The 23521-nt window shown below is 46.1% G+C and overlaps 2 protein-coding genes across 4 annotated transcripts; one reads left to right on the top strand and one right to left on the bottom strand.

The window, feature by feature from the left end:
* The first annotated feature begins 17 nt into the window (after positions 1-17).
* Positions 18-6538, top strand: SEC13 (SEC13 homolog, nuclear pore and COPII coat complex component). The gene is made up of 9 exons (XM_063412086.1): positions 18-133; positions 589-633; positions 1492-1607; positions 2035-2186; positions 2729-2862; positions 3630-3763; positions 4240-4360; positions 5160-5306; positions 5674-6538. The coding sequence occupies exons 1-9, from the start codon at positions 131-133 to the stop codon at positions 5782-5784; spliced, it is 963 nt and encodes a 320-aa protein (XP_063268156.1). The 5' UTR covers positions 18-130; the 3' UTR covers positions 5785-6538.
* Positions 6539-7338: 800 nt separating this feature from the next.
* On the bottom strand, positions 7339-22589 carry LOC134558038 (interleukin-1 receptor-associated kinase-like 2). 3 transcript variants are annotated; one of them, XM_063411476.1, is made up of 13 exons: positions 21196-22589; positions 19642-19821; positions 17636-17800; positions 16146-16258; positions 14554-14721; positions 14056-14120; positions 13475-13589; positions 13102-13211; positions 12533-12728; positions 11756-11818; positions 10515-10715; positions 9833-10349; positions 7339-9545 (listed from the first exon to the last, which is right to left on the bottom strand). In XM_063411476.1, exons 1-13 carry the CDS (start codon positions 21332-21334, stop codon positions 9430-9432), a joined length of 2148 nt encoding a protein of 715 aa, XP_063267546.1. In that variant the 5' UTR covers positions 21335-22589; the 3' UTR covers positions 7339-9429. The 3 variants fall into 3 exon arrangements, with proteins under 3 accessions (XP_063267546.1, XP_063267545.1, XP_063267544.1); XM_063411475.1 differs by having other exon boundaries at positions 14554-14724; XM_063411474.1 differs by having other exon boundaries at positions 14554-14748; positions 21196-22588.
* Between the last annotated feature and the right edge of the window lie 932 nt (positions 22590-23521).

The following is a 23521-nucleotide window of genomic DNA, read 5'->3' on the forward strand; positions in this document are numbered from 1 at the left end:
AACCCGGCACGAGCGGAACGTCGTCGCAGGCGGGCGGGGCGCGGCGGGGCCGGTTGTGCGCGGACCGGCGTGCCACGTCTGAGCGCGCGGGCAGAGGCCGGGCCGGGAGCAGCGCGGGGCCGCCGCCGCCATGGTGAGGCGGGGGCGAGCGGGACCGGGCCGGGACAGCGCCGGGGCTGGGGCAGGAGGGAGCGGGGCCGGGAACCGGCGGTGTCCCGGTGCGGGGCCCCAGTGCAGCCGGGTGCGGCCTCTCGTCGCGACCCAGGGAGCCCGGGGCAAGGCACACGGGGCACCGGGCACGGCACAGCGTACACCGGGCCCGGCACAGCGTACACCGGGCCCGGCACAGCGTACACCGGGCCCGGCACAGGGTACACCGGGCCCGGCACAGCGTACACCGGGCACGGCACAGCGTACACCGGGCCCGGCACAGCGTACACCGGGCACGGCACAGCGTACACCGGGCCCGGCACAGCGTACACCGGGCACGGCTGCTGCCCCCAGCTGGGCGGCCGGGGCTGGGCTGGGGCTCCAGGGGCCGCGGCCGCGCATTGGTGGCTGAGCCCGTTCTGTTCCTTCTCCCCGCAGGTCTCGGTCATTAACACCGTGGACACGTCCCACGAGGACATGATCGTAAGTGTCCCGCGGAGCTGCTCCGCCCGGCCCGGCGGCCGCTGTGACAGAGCTGCTTGGGGGCTCTTCTGTGGGCACCGAGGGCAGCGTGTGTGTGCCCGTGTGGACGCTCCTGGGGTGTTGCATGCAGAATGCCGTCTGAAATCCTGATCTTACCATTTTACGCTGTGTGGAGAGGAAAATTTGGCTCGGAGGAAAGGGCACATTATTTAAAATCTTAATTTACACGTGTGGGCTTGTTTCTGCTCACTTCTGCGAAATAATAGTGATATGTGTATATTTGCTGGTACAGAACTTTGGATGATAAAAAAGATTTTCCTTTACGTGGATGTTTCTGGGAGCAGATGTATTAGTCTGGGTAGAAAGAAAGGTTTCAAAGTAATTTGTTGAAGAAGGAGACCAGTTAGGTGAGCCTAGTTCTTCAGGAAGAATTTCTTCACAGAAAAGGCCATCAAGCACTGGAAAGGGCTGCTCAGGGAGGTGCTGTAGTCACCATCCCTGGAAGTGTTCAGGAAGTGACTGGATGCGGTACTCAGTGCTCTGGTCTAGTGACAAGTTATAATCGGTCAAAGGTTGTAGTCAGTGACCTTGGAGGTCTTTTCCAGCCTTAAAGATTCTGTGATTCAGTGATGGTGAAGGTTCAAACATAATTAAGAGCAGTATTTGTACACCCACTTTACATTTTAAGAAACAGAAATACGTAACTGGTCACTGCTTTGTAGTCAGCAGCCCGAATTCCGTCTGTGTGAGGCTCTCTTGGCCGCGGTGTGGGGCTGGGGCGGCGGTGCTGCGGTGGGTCGGTGACAGGCCCAGCAGGCCGGGCACGCCGTGCTGAGCCGCTCCCTGCTCTCCGTGCAGCACGATGCGCAGATGGATTACTACGGCACGCGCCTGGCCACCTGCTCCTCGGACCGCTCCGTGAAGATCTTCGACGTGCGCAACGGGGGGCAGATCCTCATCGCAGACCTCAGGGGGTGAGATTCACCACAGCAGAGCTCAACCAGGACAAAATCCTGATGCTTTGTCCTTTTCCCCTTGGGCAGCACCAAGTGCAGGTTGAATTCCAGGGTGAATTCCTCCAAGACTGTGCTGAACAAGTTCTCGGAGCTGGGGGTGGCAGGGGTTGGACAGAGCCCCAGTGGGAGACGCAGCAGAGCTTGGTCATTCATTTTGTACTTTGCGCCTGGGATTTTCAACAAGTAAAATGTAATAATCCAGGCTGAAATTGTTTTCTGTGACAGTGAGAGCCTGGTGTCAGGGCACTAACATTGCCATCTTAGCATTACCCATTCCTTATGTCAGAGCTCTAATCCCTGGCAGAACAGCGACTCACAATAGTGATCTGTGAGGCAGCTGCAAAGGGTTTCTCTCAGCTTTTCCAAATGATGTTGTTTCTTGCAGGCACGAAGGTCCCGTGTGGCAGGTTGCCTGGGCTCATCCTATGTATGGGAATATCTTGGCTTCGTGTTCCTATGACAGGAAGGTTATTATCTGGAAGGAAGAAAATGGCACTTGGGAAAAGACCTATGAGTACACGGGACATGATTCTTCAGGTATGGAGGGTTGGAGGTGAGCTGGGAAGGGAGACTGGGGAGATGAGGGGATTTGGGTAAGACTGAAATAAATCTTTTAGTGTTAAGGAAGAAAGCCTGTGTCAAAAATAAAAGGATAAAAACTGAAGAGAGTGTAAATCTGTTCACTACTAACAGGATATTTCCCTACGGTCATACTGCTGGATAACCCACTGTGGAATCATACCATGTATCCATAGGTGGTGTTATACAAATAAGTCAGCTTTCAAATAAAGATGGCAGGGAACTGAATTGAGGGAAACACTGTCTGTAAGAAAAACTGCATTTATCATGCTGTATTTTGTTTGAAAATGGAAACTTGTGTTCAGATTATTTACCCTCCCAATGCAGATCTGTCATTCATTAAACAATGCTAACTGGCTGGCTTTTGCTGAAATTTGACTTGTTCTCAGCTTTCAAAGCCACTTGCTTTTGGTGGCTGTGCCGCTGATGCCAGTCAGTGAATTAGTCAGTCAGTTTTAGGTAGTCCCTGTGCTGCAATCTGGTCTGTCTCCCCTTCCCAGTGAATTCTGTCTGCTGGGCACCACACGACTACGGACTGATCCTGGCCTGTGGGAGCTCTGACGGGGCCATCTCCTTGTTGAGCTACACGGGTGATGGGCAGTGGGAAGTGAAAAAGATCAGCAATGCACACACGGTGAGTCTGGTCCTTTGGAGCAGCCCAGAGTTCCCAGAGCTACAGATAACACCGAGGTGATGCCTCAGAGACTTGACTGGGTAAATCCTGAAATGCAGTGAAATGATGTGAAACATCCAGAACCAACAATAGTTTAAGTTCATCCAGAGTAGGCAGGTGTACTTCTTAGTCACTAAAATGAAGTGGAAATACGATGAAGTTCACTGAACAGCACTGGCAATGCCTGTTTATTGGGCATTATTGTTAAACACAGTGCTGAAAGTTACCTGGTAAGAAATGGCCTTGGTCCTAAGAATACCTGCATCAACTGGAAAAACTGTGGGACTCGTTCTTTCCAAAATTGTGGAAATTTTTGTTTAAGCAAAATGTAGTAAGTTAATGGCAGTGGCCCCCAATAGAAGGAAATTTGGCTTACGACCCAAGGCTCCTTCTATCCTGTATTCCTAAATCTTAGCAACTGTGTGTGCCTTTTGTCTTTGCGGTTTCCATCTCTGTCTCCCTATTTACACATCCAAGATGAACGATTTTGTGTGCAAATACCCTTAGCAGCCTTTCTGAGTAAGTGCCTTAGTGAGGCTAGACTGCATCTGGATTCCTTATTCGTCTGATATTCATCCAGCATTGTGCAAGACTTCAGTTTTTCTGAGATGGGCTTATTCCCCACTCTCAATAGAGAGTATGCTACATGTTCTTTACTCCCTCAGCAGCCATTATCTATTTAGTTAATTAAAAAGTGACTTTTAACAGTGATGTTTTTCATTATCTAGATTGGCTGTAATGCAGTTAGCTGGGCTCCTGCTGTTGTACCAGGGAGCCTTATAGAACAACCTTCCGGTCAAAAGCCAAACTACATCAAAAGATTTGCATCTGGTGGCTGTGATAACCTGGTCAAGATCTGGAAGTAAGTGCCGTGTCACCAGATAAAACCTGATGCTTTGGGCTTTGAGTGTCCCTGTTAGTATCTCAAGTAATGTTTTCAGCATCTCTGTTGTATTATCTTCGAATTACTGTTTTAGAGAAGTGTTTTAAAAATGGAAACTTAGTGATATCTTCCATGGTTCTTGCAGTTTGTGCCAGCCCTGTGTGATGTTGTCTCCAAGAGCTTTCTAATTGTCTTTGGTTACTGCTTTGGTACTAGCAGATTTCTGACAGTAACTGAAGGTCAGAACCTCTTTACCCATGCTGCTTTCTGTCCCATGGAAGGGATCATGTCAGTTTAAGCCATAGGGATTTTTGGAGAAGTGGGGAACACTTGTGTTTCATATTGTGTTGATGAAAAAGGAGTCTGAATACTGCAGTCCAAAGCCTTCCTGAGCAAGGGATGAGATGATGAAGGATGCTGCCACAACCCTTCTGACTATATAGTTATGTTTTCAGGGAAGAAGAGGGCCAGTGGAAAGAGGAGCAGAAGCTGGAGGCTCACAGTGACTGGGTACGAGATGTGGCCTGGGCTCCCTCCATAGGTTTACCAACCAGCACCATTGCTAGCTGCTCACAGGTGAGGTTTCTTTCGAGTGACAGAGGCAAGCACTTGGTGCGCTCACTTCCATGTGCTTCCTTCCCCGTTTCTCTAGTAAAGGAATTGTAGGGATAGAGCTGCTGTAACTGGTCCTCTTGGCAATCCTTTTCTGTGTCTGTGTCTGTGCATAAGAGCCTTTGATTCCAGTTCCTCCCAAGCTCAGAAGCCCAGCAGAAGCATTTCTGGAAAAAGGTTTATGTGTATGTGTGTGCCTCTGTACCAAAGACTGGCTTTTGTTTTGAAAATCATGAGCAGGATGGTCTCACTAGGAGGAAGACCTTCCAACAAATGTCATATTTTAGTGTTTTGGGATTAAATTTACTGAACTTCCTTCTAAAAATACTGTTTTCTGATAACTGGCATTCTTAATCAGCTCTGATGTCCTCAGCATTCATATTGACTGTTATACTCTTGCTGCTAATCTGTAAACGCTTTCTTTTTTTTAATACCAAGAAGACTTACTTAGTGAGCTCCTGCCATATGACCGGAAAACAAAATGTCGTTCTGGGGAAGTATTTCAGCTGATATATATGTATTTTGGGGGCTCTTCTCTGGTATTTGCAAGTCATTGTTTGTTGGTAGTTTTTCTCATCAGAGCTGTATTCCTGCCTTGCCTTTAATACCTAGCAAGAGGACGGCCCCCTTGCTGTGCTGAGCACAAATCCATGCAGACATATCAAGGGGGGGTGTCTGAGCTGTGATTTGGAAGTGTAGGTCCAAGGGCAAATCAGGGTTTTGTTTCTTGTGCCCAGCCAACTTGGTCTCTGTGCTTTTGCAGGATGGCCGAGTGTTTATCTGGACGTGTGATGATGCCTCTGGAAACTCCTGGTCGCCAAAGCTGCTGCACAAGTTCAATGATGTTGTCTGGCACGTGAGCTGGTCCATCACTGCCAATATCCTTGCAGTGTCTGGAGGAGACAATAAAGTGAGTACTGCTGCCTTGGCTTTTACCCCTGTGCACTCTGTTTCCAGAGGAGCTGAGATGAGACTCTTGTCACATGTTTAACACAAGGCTGTCGTAGAGTCTCCTTTGCTGCAATAGGGACAATTTTTCCTCTGATTAATCAAGAGGGCTAGAAGACCCTAACCTTTGGAAAACTACTTGCACTGCATTCTGAGTCCTTACTGGAGGGCAGAAATGCAGGCTGAACTTGATTTTGATGGGGTACTGACAATTCACATACTCTCCTCATATGACTGCAGGCTATCACCAACCCATGCTGTGGTAGCTACCAGAAAAGGGGAAACAGGATGTGTTTAAAGCTGAAAGCTGTTCCTGCTCTGTTTTTGAGGTGACACTGTGGAAGGAGTCGGTGGATGGACTGTGGGCGTGTATCAGCGATGTGAACAAGGGCCAAGGAGGGGTGTCTGCTGTGACAGAAGGGCAGCAGAATGAGCAGTGATGCACAGTGGAATACTCCAGCTGCAGCAAGTGATCACTGTCCCTGATTTGCAATGTGTCTTTAGCTGGATGAGAACTGATTTTATCTAAACCGGACATGAACATGGGAAACAATTATCCGATTTTATGAGCTCTCTATTACTGGGAGGCTACAATATGTTGATAATCAGCCTTAATTGACATTCCCTTAAATTTAAGGTAAACAGTATAGCCAAGTACTGTGCCTGATACTACTCCTTGATACTGTAGGAATTACTCCCTGCTTTTCTGGTTTAGGGGTCAAATTTGATTGTACTGTGGTCAGAGTTCATGCACTTGAACAGAGCAGGGGGAAGCTGTGAAAACAGTGAGGCATGAACTCCTTTTTGCAAGGGGACAAATACTCTGTGCCCTCAAAGACCAGAGCTTTGTTTCAAGTGAGGGAAAGGGCTGGTGGAGTTCTCAGTACCAGCTTAGCTGGTAGCGTGCTAGCTAGCCCTGCTGGTGACAGTGATGTTGTATGTGTATCTTTCTGAAAATAACGTGCTTGGCCAGGCGAAAGTGTCTTTGCTTCCTTGAAGATGAAACGGAGTAGTGGAATGCATATGTCTTCTGCTTTACAATAATCTCAAACTCGGTTATTTAACCAACATCAATAAGTCAAACCATGGTTTGAAGATTTATTTTTTTTAGTCACACTTCTGTACTGTACCTCAGTTGTTTGGATTTTTTTTTTTTCTTGAGATACCAACAGAATAAAATCCTATTGGTTAAAACCTGGTGTGCTGTATTAAATAATCTTTTCACAGGACTGCCTTTTCAAGGCAGTCCGCAGTCTGCCTTCAGCCAAGCCACAGTCACATCTTCCCATCCATGTAAAGAGCTTTGCAAGAGCTTGGGTTTTCTGGTGGGGATTTTTTTTTTCCTGTAATGCTACATCACGAGACAAGTCTTTACAAAGCCATTGCTCTTTTGGTCTTGGCAATTTCCAAGGAGAACGTAAGCGGTGCCACCTTCTCTTCTCTGTTCTTACAACTTTACTTGTCATAAGGGAAGAAAGAAGGACGTGAACCCATTCGCACACTTTGAAGTTGTTTTTAAACCCAACGTTAGCCGGTGTTTTATGAGAAGCGCTGGAAAAGCGAGAGCTGCTCGTCCGGCCGTCCCGCCGCCCCTCAGGGCACGGCCCCGCCCCTCAGGACACGGCCCCGCCCCTCAGGGCGCGGCCCCGCCCCTCAGGACACGGCCCCGCCCCTCAGGGCACGGCCCCGCCCCTCGGCGCTGATTGGGTGTGGCGGGAAGGGCGGGAAGGGCGGGAAGGGCGCGCGCCCGCTCCCCTCAGCCCCGGCCCGCCGGCACCGCGGGAATCTTTGTCATTCAAATGTGAAATTTTCGCTAGAGCCATCAGAAAGGAAAAAAAATCAGCTATTTGACAGTGAACGAAGACTGAATAAACATGTTTGTACTAATAATTTCCATTGAGAGCAAAGGGACCTTGAGCTGCTTTTGCCCATATAGGGTGGAATGAGATACATTTTCTATGCCATAAATCATGAAAAAGCAGGCTACAAAGAACTGATTTTTCCAGTTTTTTTATTCACAAAGCTATTAGTAAATGGTAATTCATAAACAGAGTTCTGAACTGCCAAGTTACATAACAGTGTTAATGTAAGACCACACAGTGTCTTATGTATGTTATGCTAGATATTTAGGTAACTCTGTATGACTACCTAAATCACCTCAGAATATTTCAAAACTATTAGAGTACAAAACAAACAATAACAATTCCATTTGGTGATTACAGGAGAACAAAACTTCTAAAGGACTTTTGTAAACAGAACTGTGCACAAACTACATTTCTCAGTTTAAAACTCGAATTTCCCATTCAGCTCTGCATTCCTCTCTGGAGAAGACACGAGGATTTTATCATGGGTTTCCCAGAATATACCCGTGAAAAACAATGAATATTATATTTTCAGCACCCTAAAATACCTCAATTAAATCTCCTGTAGAATTAAGCAGTCATTGACCAACAACGAGTCTACAATGTTTCTTATGTCAGTACTAATCTTATCTTGGTTTGATTCTGGTAAAATAATAATAAAAAACCCCAGTAAATACAAAGACAGTATCCAAGGCACTTATAATTAAGGAATTTTACCAGTTTTTAGTGTAGAGAATAACTTGAGAAATGTGTAGGTAATTCCAGTACTCAGGTTTTAGTTAAAATACTTTTACTTGCTCATAATAATACATACAATGAACCAGGTACTGTACAAAAATAGGCGTGAGGCCTTTGTATAAAGCTAGGAATATATACTGATACACAATTCCACTGAAAATCATTACATATAATTAATTTCATTTTTGTTCCCCGAACTGCACTGAGAGTTGCAGCCATCTATGCACATCAGGCCCTGTTCCCTGTGTTCAGGAGGCAGCTCACCTGTCTGGAAGCTGAGCTACATACTCTGATAATTCTTTTGGTTCATAATAAACCTGATTTTCCCTAGACTGCACAAAGTGAAATATGCTAGCAATAGTACAAATAATAAACATCATAAAACCAAAAGTGATACTTTCTTAAGGGGTCTTTCACTTGATCATAAATACACAGCATACATGTTTCTAATTTTTCTTTTGCATGTGATCCCTGGGCCTGGGACCAAGGCTCCTACTGCTGGGTGAACCAAGGGACACCCACAAGGGTTCCTCTGAGAATGCCTGGTGAGTGTGGAACCATCAATTAGTCCCTTTATTAGCTTATATTTGACCCATTGCCAAAATAAATATAACAAATTATGTCTCAAGTGTCCTACAAAAAAATCAAAGCTATTTTAAATTAAAATATTTTCCCTAATCCAAAATATACAACAGTTACTGTGTGAAGCACAATGAGAAACATCACCATGTAAAGGACACTTAGAAACAAACAAGTCCCAGAAGTACTCCTATGAAGTATTAAACACGGCCTTAGAGCTCCCAGAAGTGAACTGAAAGATTGGACTGAAGTGGTGCCACATGTGTAGGTGGGAGAGAAGCTCAGAGAGCAGAGGAAAGTGGCTGAAATGATTTACTCACACCTGTGGTCAGTGCAGCTCAAACCGAGAAGAAGCCATGCACAACATTCTGAGAATTTGCATAAAAATCCCCCTCTCTGGTACTGCAGTGGTTTTAATATGTGGACTAAGATTATATGGAATAGGAGAGAGCCACTGGAAAAGCCCCAGTGACTCTGAGGATCCCTGTCTGCTGTGCGCAGTGGCCAAACATCACAGGGCATTGCTGCTGGCCCCTGGTCAGCATTTGCTCTGTAACTCCTGCCACTGGGGTTTAGTGAGACCAACAGATGCTTCCTGAAACACACTGCAAGTGAATCATAACTTCTTTTGGCACTTGTGTTTGCCCTTCCTTTCCACATTGCGGGTCAAAAGGCAGAAGGCATTTCTGTGTACAGTATGGGATTGTGCTTTAATCTGCTATAGAGCAGGCATTTTCTAGTGCTTCTCCATGTGGCACTTGTTTCCTTCAGTCAGGGCTAATGTTCCTGATCCAAATCTGCTACCTAATCTTACATGAAAGGTACACTTTTACCGTCTTTCTAATGAGGAAACAGTCCTTATTTCTTCCTCTTAGCTGGCCACTGCTAATAAATCCATCCAATTTATCATTCAAAAAGTTCAGAACTGTTTAATTTGTCTTCTTCATACAGCAAAATATTTTCCATGAGCTTCTTTTTTTGATCATTTATCTGTATTTTCCAAGATGTCTCTCTGGCTAAGGCTGAAAAACAAAAAAAGCCCACATACTGAAGAAAAGTATCCATCTATTGTCTAAAGAATAGATGATAATTTTAAATTTAAGAAAAAGCAACCAACCAACCAAACAAGAAAACTGGCTTAGGAAAAAATCTAAGAGAAAACAGCTAAATGTTTTGTAGATTTATTAATAAATTCATAAGCAAGGAGGAAAGATTTACTGATATGTGTTTAAAAGTAGGAAGAGGAACCTAAGCAGTTCTGGAGAAGAGAGCAGTTTGTCCCTGGTGTTGTAAGACAAGGCACTTTTACCTTGTGGAGCACATGAAGAGTGCAGGTCTGTGTCTCCCTGTGGACAGGTGCCCTGGGCAGCAGCTGCTGTCTCTGGGATGCCATCGCCCCTGGCGCTCGCCACGCTTCTCTGCTGCAGTCCGTGGGCAGGCTTTCCCTGCTTGATCCTGTAATCACAGGCTGCCACTTTTTCTGAATTGGTACAGCTGTGGCTCGGTAACTCCTCTGTGGATTTTTCTGGAGGATTCCACATGAAACTGCTGGACTCATCTGACTCACACGGGACCCGTGACACGTATCCTCCGTACGTGTCGGGTGCCACGGCCCCCACGGAAGGCACACAGGGGCTGCTGCTGGTCAGAACTGCTGCCTGGGCTCTCTCCTCTTTATTCCCCTCTGCACAAGGCCCATCCACGCTCAGACTGGCTGTGTCATCATCAGTTTCCTCTGGAGTGTTCATGGAGAATCCAGAAGTGCTGCTTCCATAGATGTAATGCTCTTTTAATTTGTTTTCAGCCATTTCCATAATTTCAAGTACCTGTTTTTAACAACCAAATCTGTGAATACACAGAAATTCCTGTACCCCTGCTTACACATATCCTCCTATGTCAACACTCACAAAAATGAACAAGACATGACTGTTGTAGCTTTACACCCTGATGACAAGGAGACTTAAATCTTGGCCATGTATTTAAAATATTACCTCTGCTATGTTCGAATTCTTTTTTCTCAGACAAAGGCAGATGGCTGATGCAAAATCAACAGCCACCTCTTCCAGCAGGTGCCCTGCTTTTCTGTCTAGGTATTTGCAGCAGATTTCCTTGGCAGCCAGTTTTTCCAGATTTTTTGCTTTGGATTGTGAGCTTTCCTTTGCTGTTTGAATTTCATCGGCAATCATATCTTTCTGTTGAAAGGAAGGAGGTGCATTAACGAAGGCACAACGAATGCAAGCATTTATTTCTGTCTGAATCTCTGAGAATCAGTATTGCTGTGTATTTGCCATTAGTGCTCCTCAATGCATGGTTCACAGACTGAAAAGCTTTAATGACCTCTGTTCATACAACTGACTGAAATGTTTGTTCTCAGAGCAGAGAAAAAGGCCAGTGGCTTCCTCTGCATGTGTCCAATGTCAACTTCCCTAAAGCAGGGCCAGCTCTTCTTGACTTTACTCATTTATGTAGGAATGAAAAAGAGCCAACATTGTGTAGAGCAGCATTCTTACACACATGTTTCTTTATAACACGTGTTAAAGAAATCAGGAATGTAGGATCTTTGATTTTCTGACCCCCTTTGAACACTTCTGAATCTCCTGCAAATAGTGGGAATTCAGCTTTCTCCCCTCCAAAGCTTCAGCCAGACAAGACATTGGGAGCACATCCCACAGAAGGAATGCAGGTGGAGGCTGCTTTCTGCAGATGGTTTTAATGCATTCAGTGAGCTTGGCTGCTCCGATTGCTGGTGAAAGTGGCTCATGTAGCTCTAACCTCATCTTGGGAAACTGGCGATGATGTCAGTTCCAGGCAGGACCACAAGACAAATGCCTGATAAACAGGATGATGAGCTTCTGCAGTTCCTGCCTACCAGGTTTCCCCACTCCCTGTGGCTCATACCACCTCTTCCTGGCACACAGAAAATATGCAGCAGCATTTCAGCACAAAGCCTTGTCTCTTACATATTTATTTATTTTGGAGTCTCTCCTAAAGCAATTCAGGCCAGCACTCATGAGTGGGTGTGTGAAATGGGAATATCCATTGTGCTTCTGTTCTAATGGCAGGCAGGCTACTGACAGGAATGGAACCAGGATATGGCTCCTAAATTTCCCTTCTGCAGGATATGTACAGCAGACAGCAGTTATCAAACTGTATTTAAATAAAATTAAAATTCTTTTAAAGACAGTAACCCCATTAATTTGTGTTGGTGTTCATTACTGCTGCTTTTTCTTACCAGGTAAATTGGGTGTCTGTCTTCATCCAGTGCCTTAATCCCAGTCAGTACCTCTGCTAAGACCTATAAAATATATTTGAAAGATAAAATGAATTGTTCAGAATGAACTATAATTTTAAAAAATAAGTTTCTAACTAAAGAAATATTGAACTTTCAATGCATTCTGATATTATATTTTTACTTCAGATGGCTTAACAATTCCAGCTCAGGGCATTTTTGAGACTTTGAATCTACCTCCAGAGCCAAGCCCAGATTTTATAGTACAATAGATATTGCTGAAACAAAGAATAAGAAGAAAGTAAAGCTAAATATCAAGAATAAATATAAGAAATCACACTGAACAGAGTAACTTTCTACGTAAATGGAAACACCTGGAGATGGGTGACATCATAGACTGTCAATTATTTTAGCCGAAATTACAAATAACAAGCAATGTTTGTAGCAGTTCATGTGGTGAGTCTGCAAGAATTTTGAGCATCTAATTTGTTTTAAGCCATCATTTAAGCCATCATCAGTAATATTTTATTTACAATAAGAAACACTTTTGTTTCTCTAGTTCAAAAGATTCACCTCATTTTGCCACAAACTGAGATATATTAGGAGTGTGAACAATTAAAACCAGGATTTCAACACATTATAGAGCCAGCAATTATAATATGAAACTGCCAGCGAAAACAACCATATGAGGTACTTGTTCTTACATTGAATTTCTTGTCTAGAAGCATCAAAAAATGGGCATGGGAAATCAAAACAGAGCATGGGAAAAAGGCAACATACCACACCACAGCTGAATATATCCACTTTTTCTGTTAACTGCCCATGTCTGACAAAATCTTCTGGCAGGTAAGTAAGAGAAGCTTGCAGGACTTTGGTTTTCATCATGGCATATTCTGATTTTTTATCAGAAGAATGCAATCGCAGGCCAGAATGTCCAAGCTTTGGTGTAAAGTTTTCATCCAACAAGACATTGGAGCTGCGATAATGACAGACAAATAACAATATTGGTCAAATCATTACTTCATCTTGAGGCAAAGAATTAATTTTATACTTTTAAACTTAAGCACTGAAAGTGTCCAGCATTTGGCCTCCTGCATAGGACTGAAAGGATTAAGAATGTTAGAAAGCAAGAAGGGGAAAAACAGGCATCCAAAAATTACTTCGAAATAATTTACTTCCATCATTTAGGAAACAGAGACAGGGTAAACAAAAAAGGATGAAGGCCCTACAAGGGACAGCAGAAAATACTGCAAATGGATTTCCAAATTGTATGAACTTTAGTCATGATTGTTAAAGAAATCCTTAATTACCAGGTGACCAAGGAAGTGCGGATATGCCAAAGTCCTCACCTCTTGATATTCCCATGAAGAATTCCAAAATTATGCAAATACTCCACTGCTCTGACAACTCCTATAGAAATGCTAATTCGCATCTCCCAGGTCAGTGGAGCAGAATCATTCTGCAAGGAAAAGAGGAAAAAAATGGTAATTAATGGAATAAAACACTGTAAGATATTGATAGTTTAGAAAACCAAAGGCTTAGCTGAGTCCCAGTCAAACTCCAGAAGAAAAGCTGCTGCCTTTCTGATGCCTGCAGCCAAGGCACTTGGGCACCTTTTTTCTGGCTGTTTCTCAGAAATCAGAGACGTGCAATTGTTTTTCCTGGAATTCCAGGAGAGGACGTGCAATCACAAGTAGGTGGCAGACCCAGATTATTGCTTACGTGGCAGTGAAGCTTGTTTTGCAGGGAGCCATTGGGCAAGTACGGATATATCAGACAGTGCAATCCAGTTTCCACCGAGAAGCCCAGCAGCTGCAGAATGTTTATGTGACAACACCTGCAGATAGATCAGCAGTGATTTGCAAATGATGTAAGAGCAATGCAGAAAAATACATTCCTGAACTGGAATAAGTTCCTAAATTCAAGGCAACTGGAATGGTGTGCTGCAGGTGGAAGCACAGCTGGAGGCACAACGTGGTCCTGGGCAGGAGATAGCAGGAGCCTGACTGAGGAAGAGCCCATCACACTGCAGCAGGCACACAAGGTGGGCACTCCCCAACCCCAGGCTGCAGAGTGGCGGTGCCAGTTCAGCCAGGGCCAGCAGTAGCCCTGGGCTCTGTGCTGCTTGCCTAGGGCCAGCAGTAGCCCTGGGCTCTGTGCTGCTTGCCCAGGGCTCCCGCACAGGCAGCGCACAACCCCTTGTCCCCAGCCCAGAACGGAGCAGACAACGCTGTGCTGATGGAACACCCAGCACAGGCCACGAGCAGGTCACGTATCACTGCCTCCGAAAGCCAACCACTCACCGAAAGCAAATCTGCACTTCTGTATGAAAGAACCTCTGCGTGGAATTTGGGCTTGTGCACTCGAGCTGAAAAATGAAAACATGCAAGACAGTGTCATTAGTAATCACTAGAACTTTGCATTTATACACATCTGGTAGCCTCTACATGACAATCTAGTGTAGGATAAGTACCACTAATAGCAACATTAAGTCAAAGGCAATAATTAATTGGCAGTTAGAACAAAAACTAGTGAAAAGACACTCCCGATCCAATCAGCAATGCAGGTAGCTATACTGCAGGCTACTCCTATGTATAGTGTTAATGGAACTACTCACATGAGTAAAGTATCCATCACGTGTGTCTTCTGAATTTAGGTGTAATTATTTACATACTTTCATTTTTACCTCTCCTCTCATGTAGCTGTTCTAGTTTCTTCCCCACACAACATTAAACAACAACTGCTAATGGGCAAGCCATGTGAACAGCACACCCTCTTCTAGAAAAAGGTACAGTACTTGCCTCTTTGAGTCTCTTGATGACAAACACCATGTTGTTCCTCTGACCTTTGTAGACGTCTGCAAAAGTACCTTCACAGATTCTGTTCTTGTCACTGAAACTGTTTGTGGCATTAGCAATTTCCCTCTGGGTCCACAGAAGGCTCCCGCTAGGGAGATCACCCATCGTCTCCTGCTGAGGAGTAGAAGAGCTGCAAGGCTATACATTTGTAAAAGAAACAAGTTTATCTCATGATAATGCATATGCTTTTTCCTTCTTTAAGTTTCTTATTTTCCTTCCCATGTTTTAAGCCATCACTCTAATTGCTGAATGAAACCATGAAACATATTATGCAATCACTCCTTAGGGTGTAGGTAATTCCTGTACTCATGTGTTGGGATGATGTAAAACTTTTGCATAGTAGAAGTGACTTGAAATCAGTTACCAATCTGCATTTCCACCTTTCCCAGGAAACAGACTTTGTTTTGTTTGAAAGTCCATATATTTATGTGATTTTAGTCTGATTTACAAAAGATATTATATATATTAAGAAACAGTTGGATGAGAAAGTGGGGTCCCTCATAACGTAATTATGCTCTGGTAGAAACTTCGTATCTACTTTTGAAGCATCTGGCATCAGTTGCACAATAATTTGTTGCTTCCAGTGTGGTAAGTCCTAATACCAACTATAATTACAGTCCCACTGCAGCCTAATTGTGCAGCTTTCACAACCTTAATGTGCACTCAACCTGAGGAAACAAAGCACTAACTTTTTCTCAAGAAACTCTGAAACTACTGCACTCTGAGTCAGTCTTCTCTCCTGGCTGGTACTCCTGGACCATGATACTGAGGAATAGTTTAAAGCTTCAGACAAAATAAACCAAAGAAAACAGGCCAAGAACAACCATGATGGGACTAAGGCGTGCCCACAGATCTGGGAAACCCTTTGGGACAGGACAGATCTAGTTACACTGTATGAAAAATGAGAACTGTGGGGTGGAAGGAACAGAAGACCTCATGTTGAAATGATTAGGAACATGAGGAGAATTTTTCACACTGTGATGGTTAAGCACTGGAACAGGGGCTCAAAGAGGTGATGGAACCTTTATCTTGAGAAATTTTCAGTTGTCAGCTACACAAGGCTTTGGGCAACATGATTTAAATTCGATTCTAGCCCCGTTTTGAGCAGAAACCACATTTTAAGTATACAATAAAACTAAAAGAGGTATGTGGTTCTGACTGATCGGGGTATATATCGTCCTGTCCTGCGATCACGCCAGAAATGTAAGTCCTCTGTAAAATCTACACAGGAGAGTCCTTCACACACAATTGCTATTTCTGGGTATGCTATTCCTTCTGAGATGTGCAGGAAGTAATACTGTAAATTTTTCCCTCACTGGTCCTTCACTGCCAAAAAAAAAAAGTGATGTAAATGACAAGCAATCTAACTGAAGCAATAGCAGTGTATTCAGTACAAGCCCTTTGTAATCGAGCTCAACGTTTTCACTATATCAATGTTTTTGTACAAATAGAGAGATAAACTTTAACTGAAAAAAGACAGAATGTTATAACGGCAATTTCCCTTGTTATAGTCAATGAGCACTAAGGGGATTTACCTTCACACTTGATAAAACAGGAGGATTGGACTGTAGGGAATTCAAAAGGTCTCTCGGGGGAGGTGGTGGAGCAGGGAGGGAATACAAGGCTCCTTCAGAAACAGCACCTGAAACTGAGATAACAACATTTAAAATACGCCTTATTTTTGTAATATCACCACCTGTGACAAACCAGAAAGGTCTAGGAATTATGAAATCCAGGGTATTTTTTTAAAATTTTCTGACCAAGGATAATCTGTGACAAGCCTTCTGTGTGAAGGCAGGGAGCTCTCTTCCTGGTTCTTGTTTGCAGGATGACTCTGCAGCCCCCTCCAGCCCTGGCTGGAGACGTGATGCCCCCTAGGTCTGTGCTGTTGCAGATGCTCTCCCCACTATGTTCTGGGGTTCTCCCTATTCCTCTCTCTCTTCCACTCTCCCTCCCACCCAGCTCTCTGCTGGCCTAGATTTACTGTGCATGAAGAGAGGGACACGGGGCAGGAGTCAGGGTGGGATCACGGCATTCAGAGACCTGGAAATAATCATGAGATCCCAAAGGAAAGATACAGCCAGCATCTCTCAAGGCCAAAGGGGCTAAAGGAACAACAGCCGGGAGGTTGCGTGCTAAAGTCAGGAACAAGCAGCAGATAACAGGAATAAATAGCAGTGCTAGGAAAACAGCAAACACTTGTTGCAGTGGGCGGTGGTCAGAGAGCCGTGAACTTCCTGGAGAAGCGTCCTTAGAAGAACATCCCAGAGGCACAGACACATCTGCTGCCTGCTGAGTGATTTCAGGCTCTGCAGTGCAACCAGCTCTTTTGGGGGGCTCAGTGATTTCAGGCTCTGCAGTGCAATCAGCTCTTCATGGCAATGCTGAAGAAAGTGGCAGAGCCTTTGTGTGCAGTTCCACACCAGGCTCCACTCCACTCCTTCTTCTGAATCATGCAGCGATGAAGCGCCAAAAGGGCGGGGCAAACAGGGGTTTATATAGGTGAGGCAGGGGGCGGGGTAAAACACCTGAGCCAATCAGGCGTTGGATTGAGAAATGAACCAATCAGGGGAAGGATCGAAAATGGACCAATCAGCTGGGGTGAAAAGCAGGAAGTATGGAAAGAACCAATGGGGTGTAACTGATTAGCATATCAAGCACAGAGCCTCATGAGGACATTTCCTCACCTTGCAGCAAGAGCTGTGTGCCAGGGTGTGTCCCTCAGGGGTGGTGTGTGTACACCACCTTGATTTACTGCTCTCTCTCCAGGGGAGCATGTTTGTATTATTGTCTGGATCGACTGCTCTCCCTCCAGGGGAACGTACCCATGTCATTGCCTGGCTTCTCCCCAGAGGAGTGCGTTTATACTGACACCGTCTGCCCTAACAGCCTCCACGAACACTCAGCCGTGCCCATCTGGGAGATGAGTGTCTTCACTGTAGTGTGCTGACCACAAACACACGGCAGCCTTGGCTATGCAGTCATTTCATGTCACTGCACATTTGCAGTCCAGTGCGGTACTTACTGCCTGCCGGGACTGCTCCCAGGTGTGAGGAGTCTGGAGATGGCAACAAACTTAGCGCATTTTCTTTCTCTCTGCTTTTGCCTCCTGTGGGAGGTACAGATATGATCTGTTTGGGTGGCTCTGGCTCTTCTTTCTCAGTGCTGGTGATGTTAGAGGCCGATGTCCCTTCAAAACAGAGCAAAGGGAAGATAAGGATAACCAGGGAAAATAGAGTCTGACTCTAAGCAGTGACCAGGAAATAATCCTAGTCAGGACATTGGACTTCAAATTAACATCAACATTAAAACAAACATTCAAGCTATTTAGACGGTCTTAAATTGAGACTACACCCATGACATTAACTTCTGATGAAAATTAACAGGAACTAATAGCTTCAAACAAATACCAGCAATGACTATTCAACAGATGCAGAGTCTCTTACAAGAAGGAATTAGGAATAATAATATATTTATCATTTTCTATATAGCATCCTTCAGGTAATGACCTCAAATCACAAATACCCCAGGCCTCTGTTTGCATCTGAAATCAGAAAACAGCTTTGTGTTCTTTTACTTGTACAAACAAAGGCCAGGGAGTACCTGGAACAAGCAGGAAGCCCAGTGTTCCTAGTGGAATCTGGGCTACTTATACAAATGTTGAGCCAGTGAACTGTGGGAGAGAAGCCAAGTCAAGTGGCACATTCAGGCACTGAGGCTGAAGAACAGCAGTACATGAAGAGCAATAATGGCAGAGATGGGCATGTTCTGTTTAAGGCTTCTGTTTTCTTCAGGGCCACCTATGAATTCAGGTCTGAATGAAACCAGGTCTGAAAATTCAAACTCAGAACACTCAGCTATTTCTGTTACTGTGTTAGAATACTATGAAATCCCAAATGTTACAGGGTTTTAAAACTAGCTGTCAAACAGTCTGCAAGCCTTTCTGCAGGCAAGTCCCTGTATTCTGGTTTTTTCCTCACATGATTTAACCTAGAAGTCTCAGAACTTAGCATCACTTCCCTTATTCAACCTACTTTTCAGGGTTTTTCATGACTTTTGCAACTTCCTGCATGTCAGACAAACAGGGCAGCACTGCAGCTATAGAACTGACATAGAAAACATCATTATGGACATTCCGAAGTGGATGTACTAGAGAGTGCAAGAAACTGTTGAAGGGAGGTAGAACTCTTTGGGAACTAACCGGTCAGCAAAATATCTCCCTTTGTGCTGTCTGATTCCTTTAAGTAGAAATGAGTTGAATTACGGTGATATAGGGACCGTTTGTTTTCTGAAGTGCCCAACAGAACAAGGTAGATATCCTCTGTATCTGCCCAAGAGGGATCACCTGAGTAAGCATATTCAGATATAGAGAAAAGCTCATAAAAAAAAATGGTAACTGACAGCAGCGTAAAGGAAAGAAGGTAATTCCCTGTTTACCTACACCAGGCGTGAATTGTGCAAACAATGGCCATACTGACACACCACAGGGAGCAAACCAGACCCACAGAGGGATGGGGAATGTTTCCCTGCAGGGATGGTGATTGGTTTTGTCTGTGTTGTGTCTGTGTTCCAGCTAACTGCTGGAACCTGCTCTTGGATTGGAAGCAATCCTGGCAGGGGCTGCAATATGCCATCTCTCACGATGTGATCCAGTGCCACAGGAGCAGGCCTGAAGGGCAGGGACCCTTTGTGCAGCCTCTGTGTTCTGAAGCCCTGTCTGATGTTTGAAAGCACCAGCCCTGGTCTGGCCACAGCACATGTTCCTGGCACTTCATGAGGGTCCAAGATGGGCGCCACAAAGGGTGATGAGCTGCAGGGACCAGTGGGTTTACCTGTGTCACCTCTTCCCTCGCACCACCAATTTCACTTGAGTCAGCAGAAAATCACAATTACTGGAGACATTTTAGAATTTGACACAGGATGTGACTTGTAACAAAAAGCTTCTTCAGCTAGCAAGAGAGATGTCCTAGGAGGGGCCTGGGAGCTGTGAGGAGCAGCACAGAGCCATGGAGGGAAGGGGCAGCTACTCACAGTCCAGGATGACCTGAGCCACTCGGTAAAGCTGCAGCCCTTGCAGCAGGTCCAGGAGCTGCTGCACTGTCGCCAGCCTCACTCCCCACCACCACATCAGCTCCCTCGTGATGCTGATCCCTGTCTTCTCCATGCACTTGATTTTCCGTAGCTCTGTTTGATCAGTGATCACATAGGAGGCTGGAGGGAGAGAATGGATATTACTGTTTAAATATTAGAAAAAACGGCAAGGGCAAGCAAGGCAGGCTAAGGTGTGAGACACACTTTGCTTTTGCATTTGCATATCTTTAAAAGGAAGGATCACAATAAATTACCTATGCTGACATGAAGAAATTTCTGTTCCGAAAGTAAGATATCCCTTTTCTTCCCTCAATTAGTCTGGAAAATTTTTGTTCTATCAGGGACACTTGAAAAGAAGACACTCACATTTTTCAGCGTATTTTCCCTGTAATCTTTCTCCTTAATACTTTGTACCAAAGTAAGGTTAGATTAAATTCCTGAGGTGACTTTCCCAAAACAGGTGACAGCAGTCAGTGGAGTGGCTGCATTCCCACTTGCACTCCTAAATCCCTGTGCTGTGGTGAGGCAAACAATAACTGAATCACCTGGGTGTTAGTCACACTGCCATACAGCTATCGGGGAAATGCAGCTATTTCTAGATCCTGTGCCAAACCTGACCCTACACAATGTGTCCCGGTTCCTGACCATGCCTGGCACCCCTGTGCATTCTTCCCAGCTCACTCACCCGTACAAAACCCACCTCCCCTCACGCTGCCCCAGCTCCACCCCACACACCAAGACAGCCCCAGAGCCGGAGTCTCAGAGAGGCTGTGCCTGAAGGAAAAAGGCCAGGGGCTCGTGTGGAGACCAAGATTCCCGAGTTCTCACCACGGCTGGCTTTGGAAGGACGTCAGAAATACAGCTTTATGCATCTGAAGGGAGTGGAGATGAATCCCACACTACATCAGGAAGTTTAACTGGGGTATGAGCTTATTCAGCACACAGTTAGGGAAGTCATGGCAAATAAAGGAAGGCAGGCACAAAGAAAAAATTCAGCTTAGAATTGTTTGCACTGGGATACTGAAAAAAGAGTAAATAACTCAGGGACTATATTTTCTGTACTTACTGACTGTACACAGCTAGGACCGACAAAAACGGGGACAGAAAGTATGAGGGAATATACATGAAGAGAAGGAGGAAAGAAAAAAATAGAACATTTGAGCAGATGTGAGGGACGTTGTGAAAACAGGCAGTGAGAGGTGGCAGGAGATACAGGGTGACTGGAGAGGGAACTGCGAAAGACTGCAGAGTGAGGGGAAGGAACCTGGCTGTCCAGGAGCCACAGAAGTCTGGCATTCCACCCGTGTTTGAAAAGCAAAACTCGTGCCCGGGAATTCCCTGTTGACAGGATGTGCTCCCCCAAGCGCTGGGAAGCGCGGGGGACAGCGAGGCCCGCCCGCGGCTCGCGTCCTTGCAGCACGTCCCAAACGCGCTGCTGTCCCCGTGCCCGCACGGCAGCCACGCCGCCACCCCACCTGCCCCGTGTCCCCTCACCGAATCGCATCCAGTCGTAGTCGCTCAAGCAGTCCATCTTCTGGCAGAAGTCCTCCAGCACCCAGGCGGGCATGCTGTGGATGTAGAGCGGCGGGGCCGAGCCCGCTCGGAGGGCGAGCGGCGGCGGCTGCAGGGCCATGGCTCCGCGCTCCCTGCCCGCACAGCCCTTGGTCCCCGGCGCGGCCGTCAGCAGCGGCTCCGCATGCTGCGCGCTGCCCGGGCCCCGCGGCGGCTGCACTCACCGCCCGCTTCCCTCCTCCCCGGAGCTTCCTCCTCGCTTCAGGGCTGCCCTCGCAGCCTGTCCCAGCGCGGCAGGCGAGCTCGCCGCCGGGGAAGGAGCCCGCGACACTGCCGGCGATCCCCGGCAGGCTCCCAGCGCTGCTTCCTGCTCCGCCTGACGTCAGGCCCCGGCCCCAGATGCAAATCAGATTTTTCTTTCCATGACTGGTTATTGCTCCAGCCTGGTTGCCACATTGCGGGTTTCACTGGCGGAAGCGAGAGATGTTTTCCCGTGTGTTGCGCACAGCTGGCAGGGCCGGCGGTACGGACCGAGCGGGACGGGTGCGGGTCGGGAGCGGGGCCCGGCGGAGCCCGGCGGGGCCCGGCGGAGCCCGGCGGGGCCCGGGCACTCCGCTGGCGGCTCCCTCGCCCGTGTGACCATGGAGAGGGGCTGTGAACACGGACCCCCAACGCCGTGCTGGCGCCGTCCTCTGGGCAGCGAGACACGGATGTCACAGTGGTCGAGAAAGGAACTGGCACCACCAGGGAAGGCACTGAAAGCCGCCAGGCGATGCCGCGCAGGGATCCTCCGGCCTTGGTTTGCCATCACGGCAGCACACGGGAGCTCACCCATTGCAGTGTGTGGTACGGTGGGATACGCAGGAAGTGAGAGCTAAAGAACATCAGAAGTGGTCAAAAGGCCACGTCTTGCTTGTTCAGGATTAGGTGTAACATATGTTCTTAAAGTCAACATTTTTTCTGATTTTTTTTTTTAATTTAACCTGATTTTGATTAAAATGTATAATTAATTTACCAGTGTAAATATTACTAATACTTCTGGCAAAAAGGAGAGCCTTCCTGCCATACTTCTGCTGCTAGAGACTGCCAGCAGATATGTAAGTGTAACCATCCATCCTCTGCTCTTGTCGTTTATATTTAGCCCTAGGTCTAAATTTGGATGAATTGCAAGAAATGCTGAACGTTTTGACACCTGTTCCTTTGTACTCTGTATATATGTTACAGTACAGCTAACTCTTGTTTTCAGTATCAAACTTTCAAACTTTTGCTGTTTTCTACACTCCTGGCCTCAGAAATCATGAACTTCTTAGCTCTGCTGTGGCAAGGAAAAACTGAAAAATGCAATATTGTTGTAGCTATAAGATCAAAGAACAGGGAAAAATAAAACTACCCGAAGTGTATTTAAACTATCTTATTTTAAAGTGTATTTTAAATATCTTTAAAATTCAAAGACTGCCTTGGGATGAGCTGTTTTATCAGTTGTACCATTTCAACAATAGTAGTTGCATTATGGGGTTTTCCCCTCCCTTTTCCCTGCTTACTGTCCCTCTGACACACACCTAAATGCTTTCGTGATCGGAACAACTCTGTAAGTGATGTAACATGAGGCTGAAATGGTGTTGCAAAGAACTACCTAAAAATAGGAAGAAAAGACTTCTTCCCCTTGGGAAAAACTTGTGAAACCATTTGAACTATTTGCCTCTGTGGGAAACAGCTCATCCAGCTGCGTGTATGGCTTCAGTTCTGCTCTGAATGTTACAGGTAATGCAGGGTCTTACTGGGGAACTGAAATCCACTGACCAGAGACTGAACAATCCTGTAAATTCCTGCTGTTGGGCCTTCCCTTTCCACGGTGGTGTGGGCAGGACTCTGCACTGCTGTGAGCTCTCCCCCTGCCGCTGGATGCTGCACAATGCATTTATTTCTGAGGGGTTTCAGCTGCCACTGCACCCCGCGCTCCCTTGGCTGGCCCTGCTGGCTCTCACTGCTGCTCCCGGGATGGCCAACGAGTGAAAACACCCAGGGTTTATGCAGCTGCCACAAGTAAATGACACTCACTCATTGCTAACCCATCTGAGCGAGTACTAGGGGACTGCGTTTCCCAATGTTCACGTGTTAAAGCCAGCTGGGGTTTCTCCAATCTTTTATTCTGATCCAAAGGAGCACTCCAGAACAGAAAAATACACTCTAAAAAGAAACACAAGAAATCACAGACCCCAGCCAGCTCAGAAATACCCAGAAGGTGTGTGCCATGTAGTAAACTCAACACCCAATACCAACTAGGTTACAGAAAAAGCTGCAGGCAAGC

Source organism: Prinia subflava, chromosome 14 (genome assembly GCF_021018805.1).
Source record: "Prinia subflava isolate CZ2003 ecotype Zambia chromosome 14, Cam_Psub_1.2, whole genome shotgun sequence".
NCBI lineage: Eukaryota > Metazoa > Chordata > Aves > Passeriformes > Cisticolidae > Prinia > Prinia subflava.

Bases quoted from the DNA above. Each gene is read 5' to 3' on its own strand.
- SEC13 (XM_063412086.1), top strand. The intron at 4,361-5,159 runs GTGAGGTTTCTT...GTGCTTTTGCAG, and splicing joins CCATTGCTAGCTGCTCACAG to GATGGCCGAGTGTTTATCTG. The intron at 5,307-5,673 runs GTGAGTACTGCT...TCTGTTTTTGAG, and splicing joins TGTCTGGAGGAGACAATAAA to GTGACACTGTGGAAGGAGTC.
- LOC134558038 (XM_063411474.1), bottom strand. From the start codon at position 21,334: ATGGCCCTGCAGCCGCCGCCGCTCGCCCTCCGAGCGGGCTCGGCCCCG. The intron at 16,259-17,635 runs GTAAGTACCGCA...TTGTTATCTCAG, and splicing joins GGGAGCAGTCCCGGCAGGCA to TTTCAGGTGCTGTTTCTGAA. The intron at 10,716-11,755 runs GTAAGAAAAAGC...TCCTTTCAACAG, and splicing joins ACAGACACCCAATTTACCTG to AAAGATATGATTGCCGATGA.